The sequence below is a fragment of the Schistocerca nitens genome, chromosome 9 (genome assembly GCF_023898315.1).
Source record: "Schistocerca nitens isolate TAMUIC-IGC-003100 chromosome 9, iqSchNite1.1, whole genome shotgun sequence".
NCBI classification, from domain to species: domain Eukaryota; kingdom Metazoa; phylum Arthropoda; class Insecta; order Orthoptera; family Acrididae; genus Schistocerca; species Schistocerca nitens.
The window spans coordinates 309642792-309665400 of record NC_064622.1 but is presented as its reverse complement, the minus strand read 5'-3'; the positions used below and the strand labels follow the sequence as shown (position 1 = coordinate 309665400).

General features: G+C 45.7%; 1 protein-coding gene across 1 annotated transcript in view; it reads right to left on the bottom strand.

Moving 5' to 3' along the window:
- The window catches only part of LOC126203369 (collagen alpha-5(IV) chain-like), a 68336-nt gene that overhangs the window by 20975 nt on the left and 24752 nt on the right, over positions 1-22609 (bottom strand). The window contains exons 5-9 of the mRNA XM_049937665.1: positions 9537-11548; positions 9071-9293; positions 7376-7555; positions 5366-6166; positions 523-668 (exon numbers count right to left, since the gene is read on the bottom strand). Of these exons, the coding sequence (XP_049793622.1) occupies positions 523-668; positions 5366-6166; positions 7376-7555; positions 9071-9293; positions 9537-11548 (3362 nt within the window). The remainder of the gene's footprint in view (positions 1-522; positions 669-5365; positions 6167-7375; positions 7556-9070; positions 9294-9536; positions 11549-22609) is intronic.

Genomic DNA, 22609 nt, shown 5'->3' with positions numbered 1-22609 from the left:
GGGAGTGGAAGAAGTGGACAATGAGAGGCAGAGGACGTGATGAAGAAGCAGAGAGAGTGGGGAGAAGGGGACAGACAGATAGAGATGAGAGGATGAGGTGGACAACAGAGGGAGGAAGTGGTGGTCACCGAGGGGGTAGGAGGAGGTGTGCTCAATAGATGTGACAAATACATATGTGAGAAAAGCTGTGGTGAAAAGGCTACTTGTAATATGACACCCACCAAATATGGGCTGCAACTGAAAACAAATATGACGCCTTCCAACTCTGCACTAAAAAGAGACAGATGGTTTGCACTTGACGAAGGTACTATTCTTCCATTTGTCTAGTCTATCTTCAAGTGCGCGTTCACAATATCTGCTATGCTCGATATTGCTAGACTCCGTAGCGCGCTTTTTCCACGTCATGACGTCAGAAACTCGGCAAAGCTTAACGTTGACGTTCGAGTGCACGGTCTGTGTGACGACGGCTTTAAGGAGTAGAGCAACAACCGACTACAGAGTGGCACGGTGACAGGTGCTTACCCCTCGACACAGTGGGCGGTGGTGAGGATGGCCTTCTCGGTGACGATGACTCCTGCACAGAGCGCCGACTGCAGCTCGTCAGAGAAGATGACCACATCCCACGGGAACTCGCCGGGCGCCGCGTCGTTCTCCGGCACGCCCTGCCTCTGTGACACACACAGCGAACAAAATTCAGGCCAGAGCAGGGACATGCAGACAGGAGACAGCTGACGTTGAAGACTCCTGTTCTTCACATGTCAACTGAACCACATTCACCGAAATGAATTCAATAGATATATAAGAATATACAGCCTGCAGTTGCAGGTTAACTTTATCGTTTACCTAGGTTTCAACGTTAGTAATAACGTCTCCTTCAGAACATAAAATATTATTTAAATGTTTGCCTAAAACAAGCCTTGTCCTAAGTCAACTTTATAAAACTTGATGCATAACCATAAGGTTTTGTCATTTCTATTAACCAAACTGTAGCAAATTCACTTAAGCCCGTTGTTTGGGCCTCGTCCTGTGACTAGAGACTGTATGTTCTTATATAAACAATATCAGTTGCTGTCGCTGCATAAAACTGTTAAAAATTATAAAATTCAATAGATATACTCCACCAACAACATTTCGTGGATTTTTCTGAGTAGTTACATTACTAAACGTCTAAAATCGTCACCAGGGCCAAGTTGCAGTTTGTGTCTCTAACAGCTTTCAGGAACAACAAAAATTTGATTTTCAATATTTCGTATAATTACTGGCCGAATGCTAAAATTTAAAATGCTGTCATAATCTACTCACTGAGGAGTATAATGTTACGTGTAAGGTTTAACACACTAAGTCAAGTATTAACGTTAGAAACAGTGTATTTGCCTTGAAGCATTGCAACTCTCATCGCATAACTTACCCAGATCATATTCATCCAGTATTCGATCATGTGGGCACTTAGCGACTTCCAAAAACTTTCAAAATAATTTCAAATCTTTTTACAAACTTTTCTCGGTAACTGCCGCACAAAATAAAGAAAGGAAACGATTTATCGCTTAATGAATGTTCGGTTTTCCTGAGGTAAAACTTCAGCATCAAGCATGACGTTTTAATTTGTTATTTCTTTACTCTTTACTCCATTCGCTAACCATTTTGCAGACAGTATCCACATATACCACGAAGATACTTACAAAATTATATCGTGCAACGATATAATTTACTTTTCCGAGGAGGAGGTTGTACGATGCATAACTAAGAAGAAAAACTAGGAAAATGTAAATTTTTGGTTAGTGTTTGGGCAAATAATCGAAAGTAATAAAACTAATGTAATTACAGTTTTGCGTATTCAACCATAAAGTTTTAATACGCTTAGCGTCAAATATTTAACACATTAGCTCATATGTAAAGTAATCAGACGTCTGAAGCTGTTTTATGTACAGGAGTTCTATTCTCTTAACAATCAATGGGGGACGGGGGACAGCGGAGTTTACCAGTTTCATTGTAACACTCCCGGTGGCTTCGGTGGCTCTTCACAAAGTAATAATGCAAGAGTAATTTAATCTGTTCGCTACCTGAGCTCCCTTTGTCTGTGTGAACAAATCTTCACAACAGTGACGAAGCCTGTAACGTGCAATCACCAAATCGAACGACACAAAACTCAGAGTAATGTAAGAACGCTCAGCTGGAAAAATATTGTGACGAGGTTTCCGTCTCATTGCGGGGACAGCTCGGCATGGCGTCGTTGATCCGTTCTTCGATTGCATTCAGTGAACCCATACACCATGTCCGTATCGGCCAGCTCTTTATTAGTAAACCTAGTCACATTGCTGGGTATCAATGTTAAAGTGTAACAAATATTATCGGAAAAGTAAATCTAAGACAGAACCGAACAATACTGAAGGTAAGCTTGTGGGCAAATAGTAAACTGGCCATTACGATTGCTATCATTAAGTACCGCGAGCGAATGGGGTAAGTTTGGGATTTCCTGGCAGATTAAAACAGTCTGTCGCACCGAGACTCGAACTCGGGAACTTTGCGGCAAGTACGACTCCCGACTCCTCCCCACAGCTTTAATTCCGCCAGTACCCCGTTTCTTACCTTCCAAACTTCACAGAGGCTCTCCTGCTCGGTAGAACACTTGCCCGCGAAATACAAAGATCCTGAGTTCGAGCCACAGTTCGGCACACAGTTTTAAGCTGCCGGGAAGTTTCGTATTTGCGCACACTCCGCTGCAGACTGGAAACTTCACTCTGGAAACATCCCTCAGGCTGTGCAAATCCATGTCCCTGCAATATCTTTTCATCGAGGAATGCTAGTGCTGCAAGGTTGTCAGGAGAGTTTCTGTGAAGTTTGGATACCTTCCAAACTTCACAGAGACGAGGTACTGTCGGAATTGAAGCTGCGCGGACGGGTCGTGAGTTGTGCTTGGGTAGTTCGGTAGGTAGGGCACTTGCCCGCGAAAGGCAAAGGTCCCGGGTTCAAGTCTCGGTCCAGCACACAGTTTTAACCTTCCAGGAAGTTTCATATCACCGCACACTCCGCTGTAGAGTGAAAATTTCATTGTGGGGCAAATTTGTTTGCAAACAATACACACAGCACGCACAGTCGACATCTGTCCTGTTGTTGAGATATTTTCAGCGTAATAACGTTGAAAATACCGTACAAATGGACATAATAAAACCAAATGAGCTGAAATTACTCTATAACGAGCCATTGGCGAGTACGGCCATCTCACACCAAAATACTCCTAAAATATCTCTGAACGACCTCAAAAAGTGTGTTGGTAGAGTTAGGGTTCAGAGTATGCATTACAGTGGCTGGAAAGCTACGGTTCTATATCATATCCATACCTTTGCAGGCGTTATTCCTAGCGCGCGAACATCTGATTTTAGTGTTTGCAAGTAATAAAGGGATAATCCTTGTTAAAGGAAGCAAGATTTAAGAAAAATTAAGACGCTTTATTAGGATCTATTATTCTAAAAAATAGTTTGGTACTGTAAAGTGGAGCAAAATGCTAGGAATCCTACATTATATGGAAACACGGATAAATACAAGAACCAAGAAGGAGCAATTAGAATAGATGACCAGGATAGAAATGCTCGGAGTAAGAAGGTCACGTAGTCCTTGTATTTTACTGTCCATACCGAAGAACCAATGAAGCAAATGAAGGAAAGTTTCGATAGTGGAATATAAATTCAAGGTGAAGGGATGTCAACGATAAAATTAATTCATAACATTTGCTATCATCTGCGAAAGTGAGATGGAAGTGTGGTATCTGTTGAATTGAATGAACAATCTACCGAGCATAGAAAGCGGACTGAGAATCAAAAGAAAGATAATGTCAAGCAGAAGTAGAAATGAGATTAGCATCAAAATTGGGGATCATGTTGTAGACCAAGTGACGAAATTATGCTGTCTTGAAAATGGGAAGCTAGGGGAACGTATGAAGCAGACTAGGACTGGGAAACGAAGGCTACTAGTATTAAACATAAACCTGAACGTGAGGAAGGAATTTGTGCCAAAACAAGTCTGGAGCACAGTATTCTATGGAAGTGAATCATGGACTGTGGAAAAACCGGAAAAGTTGAAAATATAACCGTTTGAGATGCGGTGATAGAGAAGGGTACTGAAATTGGGCTCACGAGGAAACAAAGAAGGAGGCTTTCCGCGAACTGGCGAGGAAAGTACAAGGGCAGTCAAATGAAAACGAGACAGATGGTAAAAGTAAATAAACTGCTTATTGTTTCAAAAGTAATTGCCATAGCTGTTAATACATTTATCCCACTGTGAAACAAAACGGTCAATGATTTCTTGAAGAATGTTTGTGGTTGTATGACGGAACCATGTTTGCACCCAGACGTGCGCGTCTTCGTCCGTAGCAAATCGACGGCCACGAATGTATTTCTTCACGGTTCCAAAAAATGTGAAAATCACATTTGGAGAGATCATGACTGTACAGAGCATGTGCAAGGGCTTCCCAGGAAACTTCTGCACTGTAGTCGAAACAAATTTGGCAACATGTGGGCGGGCGACTATTTTTGAAATAATAAACAGTTTATTTGCTTTTTTCCACCTGTCTCGTTTTCATTTCCCTGCTCCATATAGTACGTGGGACACGCTAACTAGAAGAACGGATAAAATAGTAGGAAATATGTTAAGACGTCAAGGAATTACGTCCATGCTACTCGGGCGAACAGTAGAGGACAAACATTACGCGGTAAGATGGAGATTAGAATACATACAACAAATTACTGAAAAAGTTTGATGTAGGTATTACAATGAAAGTTTTAGTCGATGTAGACACATAGTCCGAGCAAACTGTTTAAGCAGACTAATCGCAATAAGCAGGAGATCCGTGTTCGTACTCTTGCATGCCTCAAATTTTGCATTTGTCACTTGTATTTGTTCTTCGAAAGTGTGCAGTCTTCTTATGTAGACCAGCTGATCACATGACAGCCCTACTACGTCCCGATGTGCGATTAGCATTATTGAGAAAACTACTGTAGCCACAGGCCGATTAATTTATTTATATATCTTAGGATCCTATCACACGTAACACGTGTTGTACAATCTCTTCCCATTTCAGTTACAGTCATCTCTTTCTTAGTAGCTCTTACTGCAAATTGCTCGATTTACAACTTGTTCTTGCAATAGTTATCTTCTATCATATTTTGCCTCTGTGACTTTCCATTGGATTGGAAATCGGGTAACTACCTTTACGCTCTCCTCATCCATCTATTTCAGAAACGAAGAACTAAGACCAGCTTTTTCACTAGTGGTTTGTCAATTTAATTTATGCCATTGATCGTTTTACTGATAATCAACTGCTCTCAACTAGTGTTAGGCTCAATTGGATGACAGTGTGTTACTATATTACCTGTTTGGTGCCAATGCCGCAGGTAGGTGGGCTGATCTTGCTGTAGGCTACTACGAGGCTGGTACCAGATGGTTGGCGGCCTTGGAAACCAGGCAGTGTTGCCTGGCCTGTCTGGCTGCCTGGCACATAGGTACCTGTAGGATAACCAGTCACGCCACCTGGCTGGTACGATGATGGGGTCGATCCAGGGTACACAGTGCCACCTGGCGTAGAGCCTGATGGGAATACCCCGGGTCTCGAACCTGAGGGGAACCTAGTGCCACCTGCAGGCTGGAAGGGTGCTGGAGTTGTACTGTAACCAGGCTGGTAAGGCGACAGCGTGGTGCCACTTGAATATCCAGGTGTGCCAGATGGCTGGAATGGTGATGGTGTAGATGATGGTTGGTATACTCCTGGAGTGGAGTAGCCTGGCTGATACACACCCGGGGTCGAGCTACCAGGGTAGACAGCAGTACCAGAAGGCTGGTACACACCTGGAGTGGAAGAGGCCCCTGGCTGGTAAGTAACGGTATAGCCAGGTCTGTAGGAAACTGGGGAGGGTGTTGTGGAGAAACCTGGCTGTCCAAATGGAGAATGCGTCGTTGTGACTGGAAATCCAATGGCAGTGGTACCTCCAGGGACAATTACGTTGGGGCCTGGAGTCTTTAGTGGCTTGCCAGGAGATGGAGACGATGGTCCGTAGCCATATTCTGGCTTCTTGGTACTGCCAGTGAACACACCACCAGGAAGGAAGGGGTTGCCCGAACTAGGCTGGAACCGGCAACACACGCCAGACGATCCATCGAGGCCGACTCTGCAGTTCTGAAATAAACAAAGAGCGTACATCACAGCAATGTGAACATGGAGTGCCATTTGTGTGCCAACTACCTTACAACTTGCATAGCACACAAAAATATCTTATCTTTATGGGCATTATTTACATTCATTCATCTCAGAAAAGTAAGAAATGTGAACTACTTCGGAACATAACAACTGTTGACTTACTGTGCTTGATATGTAATTTATTCCCAAGATATCTGATTAAGGTTTCAGGTTTCCCTTGTAGGAAACGTTTTGATCTTGAATCTTATCTAACCATGACTTACTCCAGTAGATATTTTTCCATACCTTCCACTCCCTGCCAAATGTACCTTCTCTCTTTGTGATTTCTGAAGAGGATATTTGCCACAATCATCAAAAACCAATGGAAGAACTGTAGAAGCCTTTCCCCTCTCAGTCTGTAATGTCAAACCACTATGACTTTTCTTGTAGTCTAACACGGTGTTACAATCTCGCTGATTGTAATCACTTGCCAGTTATATGCAAAATATTCTCTTCGTTTGGTCAGTATCATCGAAAGACATCAGTACGAAAACTCCTCTAGAGTTTCTTGTGTGCTGTGGTTAGCCACAAGATCCATGTTGCTATTGCACATTTTCTAATGTCACCTATCCACCTTCCTTTAGGTCGACACTCAGGTCTTTTCTTATCTCTTGGAATCAACCTACTTTTCTTTGTTGTTTCTGATTTTTTTTATTTGTTGTGACATCGCTTCTTAATTTGTGGGCTCGAGTGTTTCTTATTGGATTATAATATTTGTAATTATTAATCTTTCCAGTAATTTTAGTTTACCTAATCTGTAATTCATTTGTAGGCAGTCGATTATGTAGAGGCATTCCGATTCCACTGTTGTATTGCAATATTATGTTCCTTAATTTATGGAAATACATTTGTTATTGTAAATATTTTTCGTTATTTCATCCCCTCTTTCCATCTTCTGCATCATTTCATCTATGACTGGTTTACTGATCTGTTATCTTGGATTATCTCTCCTAGAGACTTTAACTGTTTAATCTTTTGTGGTTTTACCAGTGTCTGGTGCATTATTTTATGTTTCATCAGTACCGGCTGAGCTATCCAGGAGAGCTTCTGTAATGTGTGGGTACAGGCGGAAATGATTGTGAGTCGTGCCGGGATAGCTCAAGTCGGTAAGAATCAATCAGTAAGTTGCCTCGTGTTTTGGTTACGTACCTTGACGGGCTGCACTCGTGCGGATGCCCCACACTGGTAGCCGGGCTGGCAGGTGGCCCCGAGCGGCGCGCACTCGTCCGGCTGGGGAGTCTTCATCATCATACCGCCAGGCCAGGGGTCCTTATAGTTGGGGTCGCGGCAGCACTTGCCGATGATGCCCGTGTCTGGATCCTGGCAATCCTGCGTGGAGGGCAAACACAGTGCCATCAGGACAGATGAAAAGTAAGCTCATGAGGCAAAATACTAGTCATTCCTTCAAAACAGCACATAGACAATTTGGTACGGGACAAATAGTGTATAACGGTTACGACGCGGTCACACGACCCTCCACCACTGGCGTAAGTCGTGACAGTAAAGTGGTGTGTACTGGCCAATCTATTGTATCGAATCAGCGCAGTAGGGTGGGTTGACTAGAGATGTGACAGAATGGCAGAATGAAGCTGTACTGTTTGGACGTGTCCATGACGATGCCGTGATTGAAGCTGCCCGGTTTGTTTCCCTGCCAAAGTAGACATTCCAACACGTTTAAAAGAATGGAGTACTAGTCGCAGCAATGTAATACGACGTGGTCATAAAGGAATTCCTGCTGTCAATAAATGCAGTATCATTACCTCCAGTTCTGAACGATCATTACGAGCAGAAGTGCATGCTATGGAAATATGGACTCAAGCAAATGGTAGCAGCAGCACACACAGCTGCTCGTTTTCAGTGACTAAACACTGACCGGAGCTGAGTAGTGTGGTCCGTCTAGACGTCAGATAGCCTCTTTCCAAATGCATCGACGACCAAATGGGGTGTTTAACCCGCGGTGTATGGAACTTTGGAGCTGGCTTTATCATATTTTGCTGCCTTTTACGTATCATGACTTGTGTCCATTCTTTCACGTAACCGTGAAAATCAACTAGTGTTTGTTTCACATTCTCTGTGACCAGTGTTGCCCTTTCGTCTACATCTCTATGATGAATGGACTGTTGAAAATCCGGTCTGCCTATATGAAAATAGCCGTGTTTACAGTACCTTAAGCATATGTTGCTGGTTCTATAAGTACTCAGGCATTTTCGCACCTACTGACAGTGTAAATCATCCGACCACATACCAGGTATTAGGGAGTAACTGGAGCAGCGTACGAAACGTTCCATTCAACATCGCCACAATTTGTTAACTCAATGGGATGTCATTACCAATGAGGGGCAACCTGAAGAAACTTGTGGATGCTCTTCCATGCCGAATGAGACTGTCCTCAAGGATAGATGTGGTGTTACAAAGCGTTAGCGTGCTGTTTCTTTGGGGGGACTAATTACTGGTCCAGTGTACCAATTACTTTCATCTGTAATCTATATATTAATAATCTATATAATCTACTATCTATAGGTTAATGAAATGAACTTGCCAATAGAAACAGAAAATTCGGTCTTCTATCGAGACAGGATAGAAAAGAAACAGGTTGAAATCATACTTGTGCTCTATGAATATTCCTATTTCTTTGCACGTCAAACGTGTGTGAAGAACTGTGGAGGATAGGGGAAGGAGAGTATGATGATGATGATGATGCTGGAGACAAAAGATGGAAGAAAGGTGTTACCGTAAGTTCAAAAATGGCTCTGAGCACTATGGGACTTCGAACCTGCAACTGTAGCGGTCGCTCGGTTCCAGACTGTAGCGCCTAGAACCGCTCGGCCACTCTGGCCGGCTTACCGTAAGTGGTACACGATTCTCCTCCTGCTCGCGAGTGAGTACGACTGGCGTGTTGGACATGACGCCTTCAGCGGTGCAGTAGCTGATGGAGACGCACTTGAGGGCGGCAGCGCAGCCTGGGTGCGGCGTGGTGTTCAGTGGACCAGTGTACGGCTTCTGCGCACCTGCGGGCGTCACTGTGTCGTAGATGGACCCACCGATGGGCACTCCGTAGTAGCCAGACCTACAAAAATTATATCTTATATTCACAATCTGTCATTACGTGTCACGTAGCTAGTTCATTATTACTGAGGTGACTTATAGTTGCTGAATTCAGTAAGAATGAAAGCTTTGCTTCTTATAGCAATAACGATACTCTTCACAAAACTCAGTTCTGTGTTTAGTACTGATTCAATCCATTTATAAATGTTTTAAAAATAGCTTATTCCGTGTTATATCATCTTGCGTCAAAACATAAATCACTTACCCAGTAGTGGGACGGTTTATGGTCCCTGTTGGTCTGACAGGGACGAGGACCTGTCCAGGTTGCTGTGGCTGCTGACCATACACATACGTGGGCTGTGACGGCTGGGCAGTGGGGCCAGTGATGAAACCAAACTGGCCTGGCTGGCCAGGGATGTAGCCAGGCTGGCCAGGAGCTACTCCAACAGGTTGTCCAGGACGCCCAGTGGGGATTCCTCCAGGGGTCACACTGCCTGGTTTACCAGGGGTGTAGCCTGGCTGACCAGGTTTCCCAGGCTGTCCAGGTTGTCCAGGCTGTCCAGGTTGCCCAGGCTGGCCAGGTGTTCCAGGTTGTCCAGGCTTTCCAGACTGTCCTGGGTAGTATCCAGAGTGGCCAGGTTGGCCAGGCTGTCCAGGTTGCCCAGGTTGCCCTGGTGTCCCAGGTAATCCAGGTTGTCCAGGCAGCCCTGGCTGGCCAGGGGTCCCAGGTTGCCCAGGCTTTCCAGGCTGCCCTGGATAGTATCCAGAGTGGCCAGTTTGGCCTGGCTGTCCAGGTTGCCCAGGTTGTCCAGGGTATCCTGGCTGTCCAGGTTGTGCAGGGTATCCTGGCTGTCCAGGTTGTCCAGGCTGTCCAGGGTATCCTGGTTTTCCAGGTTGCCCAGGTTGTCCAGGGTATCCTGGCTGTCCAGGTTGTGCAGGGTATCCTGGTTGTCCAGGCTGTCCAGGTTGACCAGGGTATCCTGGTTGTCCAGGTTGTCCAGGATATCCTGGTTTTCCAGGTTGCCCAGGTTGTCCAGGTTGCCCAGGGTATCCTGGTTGTCCAGGTTGTGCAGGGTATCCTGGCTGCCCAGGCTGTCCAGGTTGTCCAGGGTACCCTGGTTTTCCAGGTTGTCCAGGTTGTCCAGGGTATCCTGGCTGTCCAGGTTGTGCAGGGTATCCCGGCTGCCCAGGTTGTCCAGGCTGTCCAGGGTATCCAGGCTGTCCAGGTTGTGCAGGGTATCCTGGTTGTCCAGGTTGTCCAGGCTGTCCAGGGTATCCTGGTTTACCTGGTTGTCCAGGTTGTCCAGGGTATCCTGGCTGTCCAGGCTGTGCAGGGTACCCTGGTTTACCAGGTTGCCCAGGTTGTCCAGGGTATCCTGGCTGTCCAGGTTGTGCAGGGTATCCTGGTTGTCCAGGTTGTCCAGGCTGTCCAGGTTGACCAGGGTATCCTGGTTGTCCAGGTTGTGCAGGGTATCCTGGTTGTCCAGGTTGTCCAGGCTGTCCAGGTTGACCAGGGTATCCTGGTTGTCCAGGTTGTCCAGGGTATCCTGGTTTTCCAGGTTGTCCAGGTTGTCCAGGTTGCCCAGGGTATCCTGGTTGTCCAGGGTACCCTGGCTGTCCAGGTTGCCCAGGCTGTCCAGGATATCCTGGCTGTCCTGGTTGTGCAGGGTATCCTGGCTGCCCAGGTTGTCCAGGCTGTCCAGGGTATCCTGGTTTTCCAGGTTGCCCAGGTTGTCCAGGCTGTCCAGGATAACCTGGCTGTCCAGGTTGTGCTGGGTATCCAGGCTGGCCAGGTTGTCCTGGTTGTCCATGTGTCCCAGGCTGACCAGGCTGTCCTGGCTGACCAGGGTATCCAGGTTGCCCAGGCTGACCTGGTAGCCCAGGTTTTCCTGGTTGTCCAGGCTGTCCTGGCTGCCCAGGCTGGTAACCAATGTGTCCAGGAAGACCAGGCTGCCCAGGTTGTCCGGGAGTTCCAGGGGTGCCAGGTTTACCAGGTTGACCTGGCTGTCCAGAGCCTGGGCTTATTGGTCCGTACTGGCCAGGCGCAATGTGTACCAGACCGTGTCCTGGGACGGCTGTGGAACCTGAAGGGAAAGGAGAAGGCGTAATGTGGACGAGGCCACCGGGAGTGGATGGCGGTATGTGAACAAGGCCTGGTGTTGTCGCTGTAACTCCAGGTCGCGGCGTTGTTACAACGAAGGTGCCACCAGTGCCTGCGCCTGATACTTCTGTCTGGAGCTGGCAGCAAACTTCTGTTGCGGCGTTACAGTCACGGATCTGTAACAACAGAATAGTTGTGCAGGACACGTACGGAATTATTAAGGGATAGGCAGTATTATATTTGGGTTTAATATCAGGGCAAGGAACGGAAATAAGAGTGCAGAAGAATTAACTATGAATTTAGATTTTCAAACATTTTGTGTTGCATTGTAATCAGTACTGGTTGTATTTCTCAAAGACACAACGAATTACTATTGGTTTGTTATCTAGTAGACCTGGGAGAGTGGAAAACATTACTTTACATATTTATACCTGTAACATAGGAATGGTATATTTCCATATATAATTTCCTTTTACATAGGGTGTTTCAACGAGTTTCATCTGGTTTGAGGCAAGACTATATCTTTACATGAGTGAAGACGCAAACTTGGGATGGATATTAACTTACAAAAAGGAGAACAATGTCGTTATTTTAGTAAGAACCATCCTATTTTACAAGAGTATATGTTTTACATGCAATTACAACAATCTCAACACGCCTTTTCCAATTACGTTTTCGATCAGTGTTTTCAGTTACCTTTTACCAGTGTTCAATGCTACAGAGACCTCGACCGGCAATCACTAGAAACGGCAACTTCAATCTGCGCTATTACTGTTAGTAACTGTGTGCGCCAGTGTAAGTCACAAAGCGCAAATTACTCAGTTATATTCTTGCAGTGGTTGAGAATAAGAGCTCTTAGCGACTTCCAACAGGTTTTACACATGATTTCAAATCTTGACGAAACTTCTTCTCGCCGACAACCTCCCCTCCTCACCCCCGTCCCCGTCCTCCAAACAACAAAATAATGAAACGAAAAAAATTATAGCTTACTATTTTCGCTGTTTATGCAGTAGGACTGCAGCATCAAAAAAAAAAAAAAAAGGCTCTGAGCACTATGGGACTTAACATCTATGGTCATCAGGCCCCTAGAACTTAGAACTACTTAAACCTAACTAACCTAAGGACAGCACACAACACCCAGCCATCACGAGGCAGAGAAAATCCCTGACCTCGCCGGGAATCGAACCCGGGCGTGGGAAGCGAGAACGCTACCGCACGACCACGAGATGCGGGCAACTGCAGCATCAGGCATGACGTTTTAAGTCATAATTTTTTAGTACAGACTCTATTTGCAACAGATTTTGGCTGGCTATGAGCACTATGGGACTTAACATCTGTGGTCATCAGTCCCCTAGAACTTAGAACTACTTAAACCTAACTAACCTAAGGACATCACACACATCCATGCCCGAGGCAGGATTCGAACCTGCGACCGTAGCAGTCGCGCGGTTCCGGACTGCGCGCCGAGAACCGCTAGACCACCGCGGCCGGCGCAACAGATTTTGCTGATAGTATCCGCACATACCACTAAACTTAGCTGCAAAATTATATCATTGTGCGATGTACAGTTCGGCAGGTATGAAGTTTTATGCAACGGAGTTCGATTCTTTATAGTCGAGGTTTACTGTTTGTACTGGATGTCAGCCGCTGCCAGAGATGGTAGATGAACGGAGATAGTGTTACTTTACAGTACAGAGCGACTCGAGTTCACGATTTTAAACATAGACAAGGTTTAAGAGATCGCAAGTATGAGTCTACTTTTCGGGTTGCATACTTCACAAATCTAGGCGGCGCTGTTACATCAGTGCTTCCCTCGTTCCCGCTGTAGTTCCACGAGTATGACGTGCCTGACAACTGTGGCGCTGCGGTCGCTTCAGACTCGTCGACTCGTCCCGCCTTACTGAAGCATGCAGGAGTGTAAGGCTAGTCGCGAATCGTAGGTAGTCCAAAAGATGAGTACAAGATCTTGCTGCTGTAAAGTAGTGCAGACAAGGTGAAATGACCGATTGTCCAGATCGGATGATTTGTAAAGTAGCTGTGTTTAGGAAGACTGTGGAGGCTATAAGACGGAAACTAATTGATGCGAAGTACTCGACTGCAAATGTGTTCCATTAGAGGAGGGATTCCTCGAATAAGTTTCACGCTGTAGTCCACGCTTCAGACGAAAACCATACAAATTTCGTCCAATGGAAACAAAATGGTTGTATTCTCGATTGCTCCCCGTCGACATTGAGAAAACGTATGTGCTGCGTTGAGGGAAAACTGGGCACAGAGCAACGTCACTGTTGTATTTCTACCACAAAAATCGCGTTATTTCTGTATTCATTTGGTCGTGGCAACTTGTGTTTACGGGCTAATCACCACTGACAGATTGCACTTCGTCCTCATGACATGTTTTCTGGCACTGTCGTCTCAGACTCGGTAACTCCTCGAAAGTGCGCATATGCCAACGTAATTGTTCGACTTCTCTGTATAGATATTAAATATTAAAATATATTTTAGTACTCGAAACAGTTTTACCTACATAAATTTATGTACAACCATAACAACACTGACTGTTAATCAAAAACCAAATGTGTGTGAAATCTTGTGGTACTTAACTGCTAAGGTCATCAGTCCCTAAGCTTACACACTACTTAACCTTAATTATCCTAAGGACAAACACACACACCCATGCCTGAGGGAGGACTCGAACCTCCGCCGGGGCAAGCCGCAGACTGCTAACCGATGAGTCGTTATTTTAACATACAACTTGCTTCTGTCATTTAGACAGGTCGGACATTTTGTGACATTTCAATCTGCACTTGAGGATGGCTACAAATCGGAAATCATGATGGTATAAAATAAGTGAATAGTAATTTACAGTTTAATGGCGGAATTTGTTTCAGAACGGTTGCGTATGTAGCGGAAATGCCGCGAGTCAGCTGCTATACTTGGGAACCAGTGTACTCTCTCTCTTTCCTGAGTGACTGAAGTCCATCTGCGACCGTAACTCAGGTTATGAGTGGACAGCGACAGAGACTCACGAGTCCACGGGCACGCGGAGACAGCGAGTCCGATACAACGTCACAGGACTTGCTAACGAGTTTGGAGCGAGTATACGGAGCTCATTGCTGGTCTCTAACGGGGACAATTCGTCCAAATGACTTCAATTTATGAATGCTATTTTGCATATTGTCCGCATCCGTAGCCGACTGGTCAGCGCAACTGTCTGCATTGCGGGAATCTGGGTTCGATTCCCGGTGCTACCAGGGCTTTTCCTGATGGGAGGGTTGTCACTGGGTGGATTCAGTCTCTCGAGGTCAACGGAAGAGCTACTCGACCGATTAGTAGCGGTTCCGAGGCCGGGGCAGTGGTGTGTTGACTAGAGGCCCCCCCGAAGGCGCCATTGGCGAGGATGACACGGCAGGCGTTCGGGCCCGACGCAGAACTACATCTTACCTGTACCTTGCTTACTGAAATACTTCTGACTGATGATCTAAAAAGAGGCAGCCAGATAATGAGAAGATGTTTGTGGATACGCCTAATTGTGTGTGAACATATTAAATTGTTTGCTGTGCCCTAAATAAATATCACTGCATACGAGTTGCGACAATAAAGTAATGAGACTGATTTTTTTTACAAGATGTGGCAACCCTGCAGGCTTGCGTAGGCACAATATTTTTGACCTTGGTCTATAAACTGCTTCTAGTCCAAGCGGCACATCAGTGCAACTGCTCAGTCGTCAGTTGTGCTGCAATAAGTTAACCCGTGTTTGTGTCTCTCGTCAGGGAAATGGAACCGCATAATATTGCGCAACGGTATGCCATTTCTTTTTGTGTTAAATTGGGTGAAAACGCGACGACAACTTACGGCAAGCTTCAGAAGGCTTTTGGAGAGGAGGTTATGTCAAGAGCTCAAGTTTTTCGTTGGCATAAAATGTTTAGCGAAGGCAGAACGAATGTTGAAGATGAAGACCGCAGTGGACGACCATCAACATCACGGACGAATGTCAACTTGTCCAGGGTGCGTGAACTCGTACAGTCTGATCGAAGATTATCCGTGAAAATGATTGCAGAAGAACTGAACATCAATCGAGAAACACTTCGTCTAGTAATAATTGGATTCTGCATCAGGATAATGCGCCATCCCATACTGCTCTGTCACTACATAAATTTTTAATCTCAAAACAAATTTCAGTACTACCACAACCACCTTATTCACCACATATCACTCCGTGCGACTTTTTTCTATTTCCAAGAGTCAAAACGGCGGTCAAGGAACCCCATTTTTAAATAACACAAGATGTCCAAAAATCTGTGACGAGTGTCTTGGAGGATATTACAGAATATGAGTTCCAGAAATGTTACCATCAATGGCAGAAGCGCTGGAAAAAGTGTGTGCAATCAGAAGGGAACTACTTTGAAAGAGACAACACTAAACTTGACTAAAACGGTAAGCAACATTTTTTTCACATCAGTCTCATTACTTTATTGTCGCACCTCGTAGATGGTCACTACCTGGGGTGCACAATGTAAAAAGCTAAAATTGGAAACGAAGTCTTGTGTTCGGTGCGGTGAAGGTTACGGCCGCACTGTGATGGCGGCGCCTCGGAAGGCCAAACCGGACGCACGTGACGTCACGGAGGTGCTGGCGAGTCATCCGACCGCGAGGCCCTCAGACGGAAGCGGTCGGCACACGTCGCTGTGGCAAGAAAGCCGCCGTCCCGTGCGGTCAGCTGAGGGGCGCGGCGTTGTCGCGAAACTGCAGCGGGAGAAGAAACGTGCCCCGCCGAAAAAGCTGCACGTCCCGTCCGCTGCAGGCTTCAGATATAGTACTGCCGGGTCGTCGACCACGTGCAGGTGTCAGCACAATACTCAAGCCGCAAGAAAATCCCTAGTGAAAGCTGGTGAGGCTCTGCAAAAACCACGAGGGAATGGGCGGAAGCAGACTCGACTTCAGTAGAGTAAAGAGCCTTCCTTCAGCACTCTGCAGAGCGAGATGTCGAAATAGTCACTAGATTCATGTTGCAGAAGGACTGAGTTCAAATACCCCTTCAGGCATCCTAATTTAAATTTCCATAACTTCGCTAAATCACATCAGCTGAATACTGAAATCAAATCACTCCACCAAAAATGTCATAGCAATTTCTACCTGAACGCATGTCCAAAATGCACCGTGTAAAGGGTATCCCAAGCCTATACGGTCGAAAGTTTTCGCACGCTAGAGGATCCTGAACTGAGTAGTTCGAGAACTTCCTTCTGTAAGTTTCCACACCCGTATAAAATGTACAAAAGGACAACATGATTCCCTCCATCACAGTGAGTGCTGTTCGTATTTGATATTGGCCAGTTTCAGCTCTTGTGTCATTGTCAGGGAGCAAGTCTAACGCATGCTTGCCTGCCACCTAACAGTCCAGCGACCGCCATTCGACTCTGTGTAGTGTAGACGACAACTGTTATCAGCACACCATAGTGGTGTCAAAGAACTCGACACGAACAATTTCATGTACGACACTTGCGGTCCAACATCCCGGGTGACAACCTAAAATTTTCCCTCAAAATCCACCTAACCTACAGCGCATGCGCGCCGACACATATTTTTAGTTTCTTCACGGCCTCTAATGCTACCATCTTAGCTGCACCCTTACAATTTGTATAACTGACGTTTGTGAATATTTTAACTTATAATTTTGTAAATTTTAAAAGCGTAAAATTAACACTTAAACCATTTTTTTGTTACTACGTCTGTAAAAAGTTTAAGTTTAGATCGAACTCTAAATGTAATACGTTTTTGCATAACGTGTTCAGAACTGTTTTTTCTTTCACTAACGTTCACAAGAAAAGTCAATTTAATAACGTTAACGAAAAGTGATGACGTAATACGGGGAGAGGATATTCAACAGCTCACGCGGCACCCATGAGCTGTAACTTAAGTTGCTTTTGTAGGCCAGTTTCAGGTTGTTTCCCGGCTTAGTAGAACTCAAGTGCCCTCTATCAAATTGTTCATCTCGACTTCCGCTGCGCCACTCTGATGTATTGTGAACAATTATCGTTAAATCCTATGCAGACTGCCGAAGATAATTTAAATATTTTAGACGGCCTGTGTGGCGTACTCAGGCATCTCTAGCGCTACGATAACGAGAGACTAGCTAATGACTTGGTTCAAATGGCTCTGAGCACTATTTTCGCTGTTTATGCAGTAGGACTGCAGCATCAAAAAAAAAAAAAAAAGAAAAAAAATGGCTCTGAGCACTATGGGACTTAACATCAATGGTCATCAGTCCCCTAGAACTTAGAACTACTTAAACCTAACTAACCTAAGGACATCACACAACACCCAGTCATCACGAGGCAGAGAAAATCCCTGACCCCGCCGGGAATCGAAGCCGGGAACCCGGGCGCGGGTAGCGAGAACGCTACCGCGCGACCACGAGCTGCGGACAGACTAGCTAAAATGGAGAATGAACATGTTAAATATGGTGCATAGAAGTTTCAGGCAGGAACAGAACCGATTGGAGCTCACGCGTAATACTTATGAACTGTATGGCCAGTACTCAGCCATATGTACTCATATATTTTTAAACACATTATTTTACTTTCATATAAAATGTGAACATAAGGTCTAATAAAATTTTGTTTCACTGATTTAAACACAAGCCTGCCTTTAGTGAATGATAAGATAGTCACACAACTGAAATTAAAGTTTTTGATTATTACTTATGTAGCCGGCCGGGGTGGCCAAGCGGTTCTAGGCGCTACAGTCTGGAACCGCGTGACCGCTACGGTCATAGGTTCGAATCCTGCCTCGGACATGGATGTGTGTGATGTCCTTAGGATAGTTAGGTTAAAGTAGTTCTAAGTTCTAGGGGACACATGACCTCAGAAGTTTAGTCCCATAGTGCTCAGAGTACTATGTACAAGCTCCTAATAGCGCACAACTGACAAGAATAGAACAGGACATGTAAATACAACACGTAGAACGTACTTGAATAAAGGAGAATTACGACGAATGTGTTCTTCAAGCGCACAGACATACACGAAATTTGATGCAAATTCTCTGTCATTTCCAGCGATGCGTAGTCATGCGTCCATTATCCTAAAAAATATTAACATTTTCAATTGAAAACTTCTAACTAATTTTCCGCAAAAAACTGTGCAGTGCGGCTGCGGAGCGCTGACAGTACGACGTAGCTAGCACGCACCACATACTCTGAGATGACGTCCCGATTTGAGTTGGTAAGAGCTGATGGTAGGATTCTAGTGTGGCACAGACCCCACGAAGCCATGGATCCAAGTTGTCGGCACTGCGCAAGCTGGTGGTGGTCCATGCTTACATGGAATGGACTGGGTCCGCTGGTGCAACTCAACCGATCATTGACTGGAAATTGTTATGTTTGGCTACTTGGAGACTATTCGCAGCAAAAGACGGTGGAAATTATATGGACGAAAACACACAATGTCACCAGGTCGCAGTTGTTTAAAGAAAATTCTGGACAATTGGAGCCAATGGTTGGGCCACGCAGATCACCCTACATGAATCCCACTGAACGTTAATGGGACACAATCTACAGGTCAGTTCGTGCACAAAATCCTGCACCGCAATACTTTCGCAATTCTGGAGAGCTATAAGGCAGCATAGCTCAGTGTTTCTGCAGGGGACTTGCAACTTGTTAATCCATGTCACAAAGAGCTGTTTCACAACGCGTAGCAAAAGGAGGTCCGACACAATATTAGGTGACATCCCATGGCTTTTTCACCTCATTGTATGCTACATGGAGAAAACGCGTCTGGTCAGGAACATAGTACAAGTTGTCCAAACGTACCTTTATCACTACAAAAAGTCTTATCTTGGGAACTATTAGAGATAGGGAATCGTGACTCTGCTGTGAATCATGTAAAAGCTTTCAAAGTTTTTTTCTTTTGTCCTTTTGTTGCAGATTTGACATGGAGTGTAACAAAGTAACGAGAGACCAGGGGAAGGCGCAATGTTTCATATGGTATGCAGAATCCAAATTTGTGATGATGGTAGTGAAGAAGTATCGACACTAGTATGGGAGGGCCGGCCGCGGTGGACGAGCGGTTCTAGGCGCTTCAGTCCGGAACCGCGCGACTGCCACGGTCGCAGGTTTGAATCTTGCCTCGGGCATGGATGTGTGTGATGTCCTTAGGTTAAGTAGTTCTTAGGTTTAAGTAGTTCTAAGCTCTAGGGGACTGATGACCTCAGATGTTAAGTCCCATAGAGCCATTTGAACCATTTTTAGTATGGGAGGGCACCGTTCACGTAAACAAGCATTATAAAGTGGTTCAAAAATTTGAAAGACAGTCCCAATGCATGGCCCCCAAGCTCTTCTCATGTCATACCATTAGATTTCTTTTCGTGAGGCTACATCAAGAATTGTGTGCAGACAGCGCGAGTCAACGGCATTTCTATCATTCGTAAAAGAATCAGTGAAGCAATCAGAGGTGTTGATACTGACTTGTACTAGGGCAGAATTCGAATATCGCCTTGATGTTCGAGAAGTGTCGAGTGGGGTACATACTGAAATTCTGGCCTAATGAAAAAAAAAAAAAAAAGACTTTGGGAGCTGCTAAATATTTTACAGCAAACCACGATTCCCTATCTCTAATAGTTACCAAGTTATGAGTTTTTGAAAAGATGGCAGAACTTCATGGTCTGTGTATCACTAAATAAAGACACCAGGACCCAAGCAGAAATTGTATTGGTGTTGCATGCACTTTACAGTTCGCTAGGCCAAATGCGTATTCGGCAGACGAATGGAGGATGTTTGTGGATGGGTGCGGATAGCGTCGATGTCGCGGCGCGGATGTTGACTGTGTGGGCACCGGGTACTGGTCAGGCTGTTACGTGGGGCGCTAATAGCCCGGACGGCGGCGGTGACGTCACGCTTGGCCCGGTGTGGGGTCGCGGGAGGCGTCCTTGCACGCGGATCTTCCCAGAGCGGGCGCCGCGCTCTTGAGGCAATCCGGTTTTTATGTTGGGCCATCAGAGCTGGCGCGAAGCTCCGCAGGCGTAGGCGAACCGGATGTGTCTGCGAGAGGATGACCTGTCCTCTGCACACACGACACGCCCGAGACCAGCAACCGCAGAGGCGCCCGCCTCCCACTCACCTAGCGGCTCCCATCTCCTGTCGTCTCGTTTTCCTTCTTTCCTAGCGCTTTTTATATTCTCACGCCGCTTTGCCGTTGAACACCATAGACGACTTACCAAATACCCTGACGACTTACTGTGCTTGTGTTGTGAACGACAGCTAGGTTTAGCTGGTCTTAGACACCGACAAGTCTTCACGAATATCTTGAGCCACGGATGTCTGATGCGCTACTCAAGCCTCTTGAATGGGTGACAGAAGTTCTCGCAACTACCACTATTTGAGCAGATCTGCAACTGGATCGAAAATGTTTTGGTGGACGGGAAATAGCGCGCTATCCTGGATGGAGGCTCATCTGTAGATTTTGAATTAAAATATAATGTGACGCGGGGAAGTATAGCAGCACCGTTCCGTTCACCATATGTCTGTACATTACTGACTTAGTGGGTAGAGATAGATGCAGCGTTATACTTTTCACAAAATCTGTGCAGGAAAAATTTTCGTAATATCCAGTTAAATTTCGAAAAGCCGTATCAGCTTGGAGAAAAAACTTCCAAATATCTCTTAATGTCGAGACATGTAAACTCGGGCTTTAAAGCGGAGTATTACGTGGGTTGGAACTTAAATAGTGTAAACTGTTTATTCACAACCGATACAAAAGAGTTACGTATATGCACCTGTTACTATCCTTCAAAGTAGTCACCAGCGTTGTGCAGAACCCGTTGCCAGGATGGAGCGAATGGAGCGGTCTAAAGTTATGGTGATTCTCGTGTACAACTGTGATGGCGTTATCCTAACGCATTACGTTCCTCCACGGCAGACCGTCAATGCACAGTACTACTGTTTGTTTTTGGAGCATCATCTGCGCCCAGCTTTGCGAAAGAAGCGGCGACACTTTCTGCGCAACCCACCCGTCACGACAATGCCCGGGCACATACAGCGCAAGCTGTGGCTTCTCTGTTCGGTCGATGGGACTGGGAAGTACTGTACCACCCACCATACTCCCCGGACTTAAGTCCCTGTGACCCTGATTTCATTCCGGAGATGAAGCAACCACTTCGTGGCATTCGCTTCGGAACTGTTCCGGAGATTCGACAGGCTGCAGACCGCTCCATTCGCGCCATCAACAGAACAGGCTCTGCTAGCTGTATACTACGCCTTCCACATCGCTGGCAACGGGTTCTACACAACGCTGGTGACCACATTGAAGGACAGTAACAGGTGCAAACATGTAACTCTTTTGTCCCGGTTGCGAATAAATAGTTACCACTATATACGTTCCAACTCTCGTATTTGATTACAGGATTAATTAATCACAGCCACACTCTGCCATGTCATACAAATATTTGGGTGTAGTAATGAGCAGCTGTGGGCAGTAGAAACCGCTTCCGTTGCCGAAGTCGCGTCGGCACGGTAGTTCAGGGTGTTCGGTAGGAGGGTTAGCTGCCTTATGTAATAAAAACTGAGTGAATGGATCAACACTGAACGTCAAAGGGTGTCAGGAGACCTCCACCCCGAACAAATGCAACGAACAATAACGAACAAAATCAGATAAAAGAAAAAAAATCAACGGTCACTAATGTATGCCTGTGTCTTGGAGGTAAGACGGTTCGAATTATGCTAGTGGATGAAATTTCATTTCGATGAAGTGGACGAGAGGTGGTAAAGTTTCTAATCACCAGTATTTGCGCCAGTGTCCTGAATTAAACTGCAAACCTCTCTGCAGTGTCTCATGAAGTGAGGGCATGTGACATTCTTGAGGGTGATCCGCCTGTCGGATGTGGACGTTAGGTTCGGTGGCGCCGTTAGTTTCCTTCCAGAGGAGTGCGCTATGTGATGGCACCGGGCTTCATACTCTCCCTTCCCTTCATCCATAACAACAAAAACCTAACACTACACCGCGTACTCTCTCATCACGGTCATCCACATGACACGGGAACACACTTGACACTTCATAACAGTCGAAGGAAGCCAACAGCAAACCAACTACGACTGGACTATTTATTATTACACCGGGTGGCTATAATTAGAGTGAAGCTACTCACAGAGGTGTAGTGTGGGCTGCAATTATCGCATGGGAGTGAATCTTGGCAGATTTTCTAATGCGTCGACGCGCAACCGATTTACGCTGAAAAAAAAAAAGTCCAAA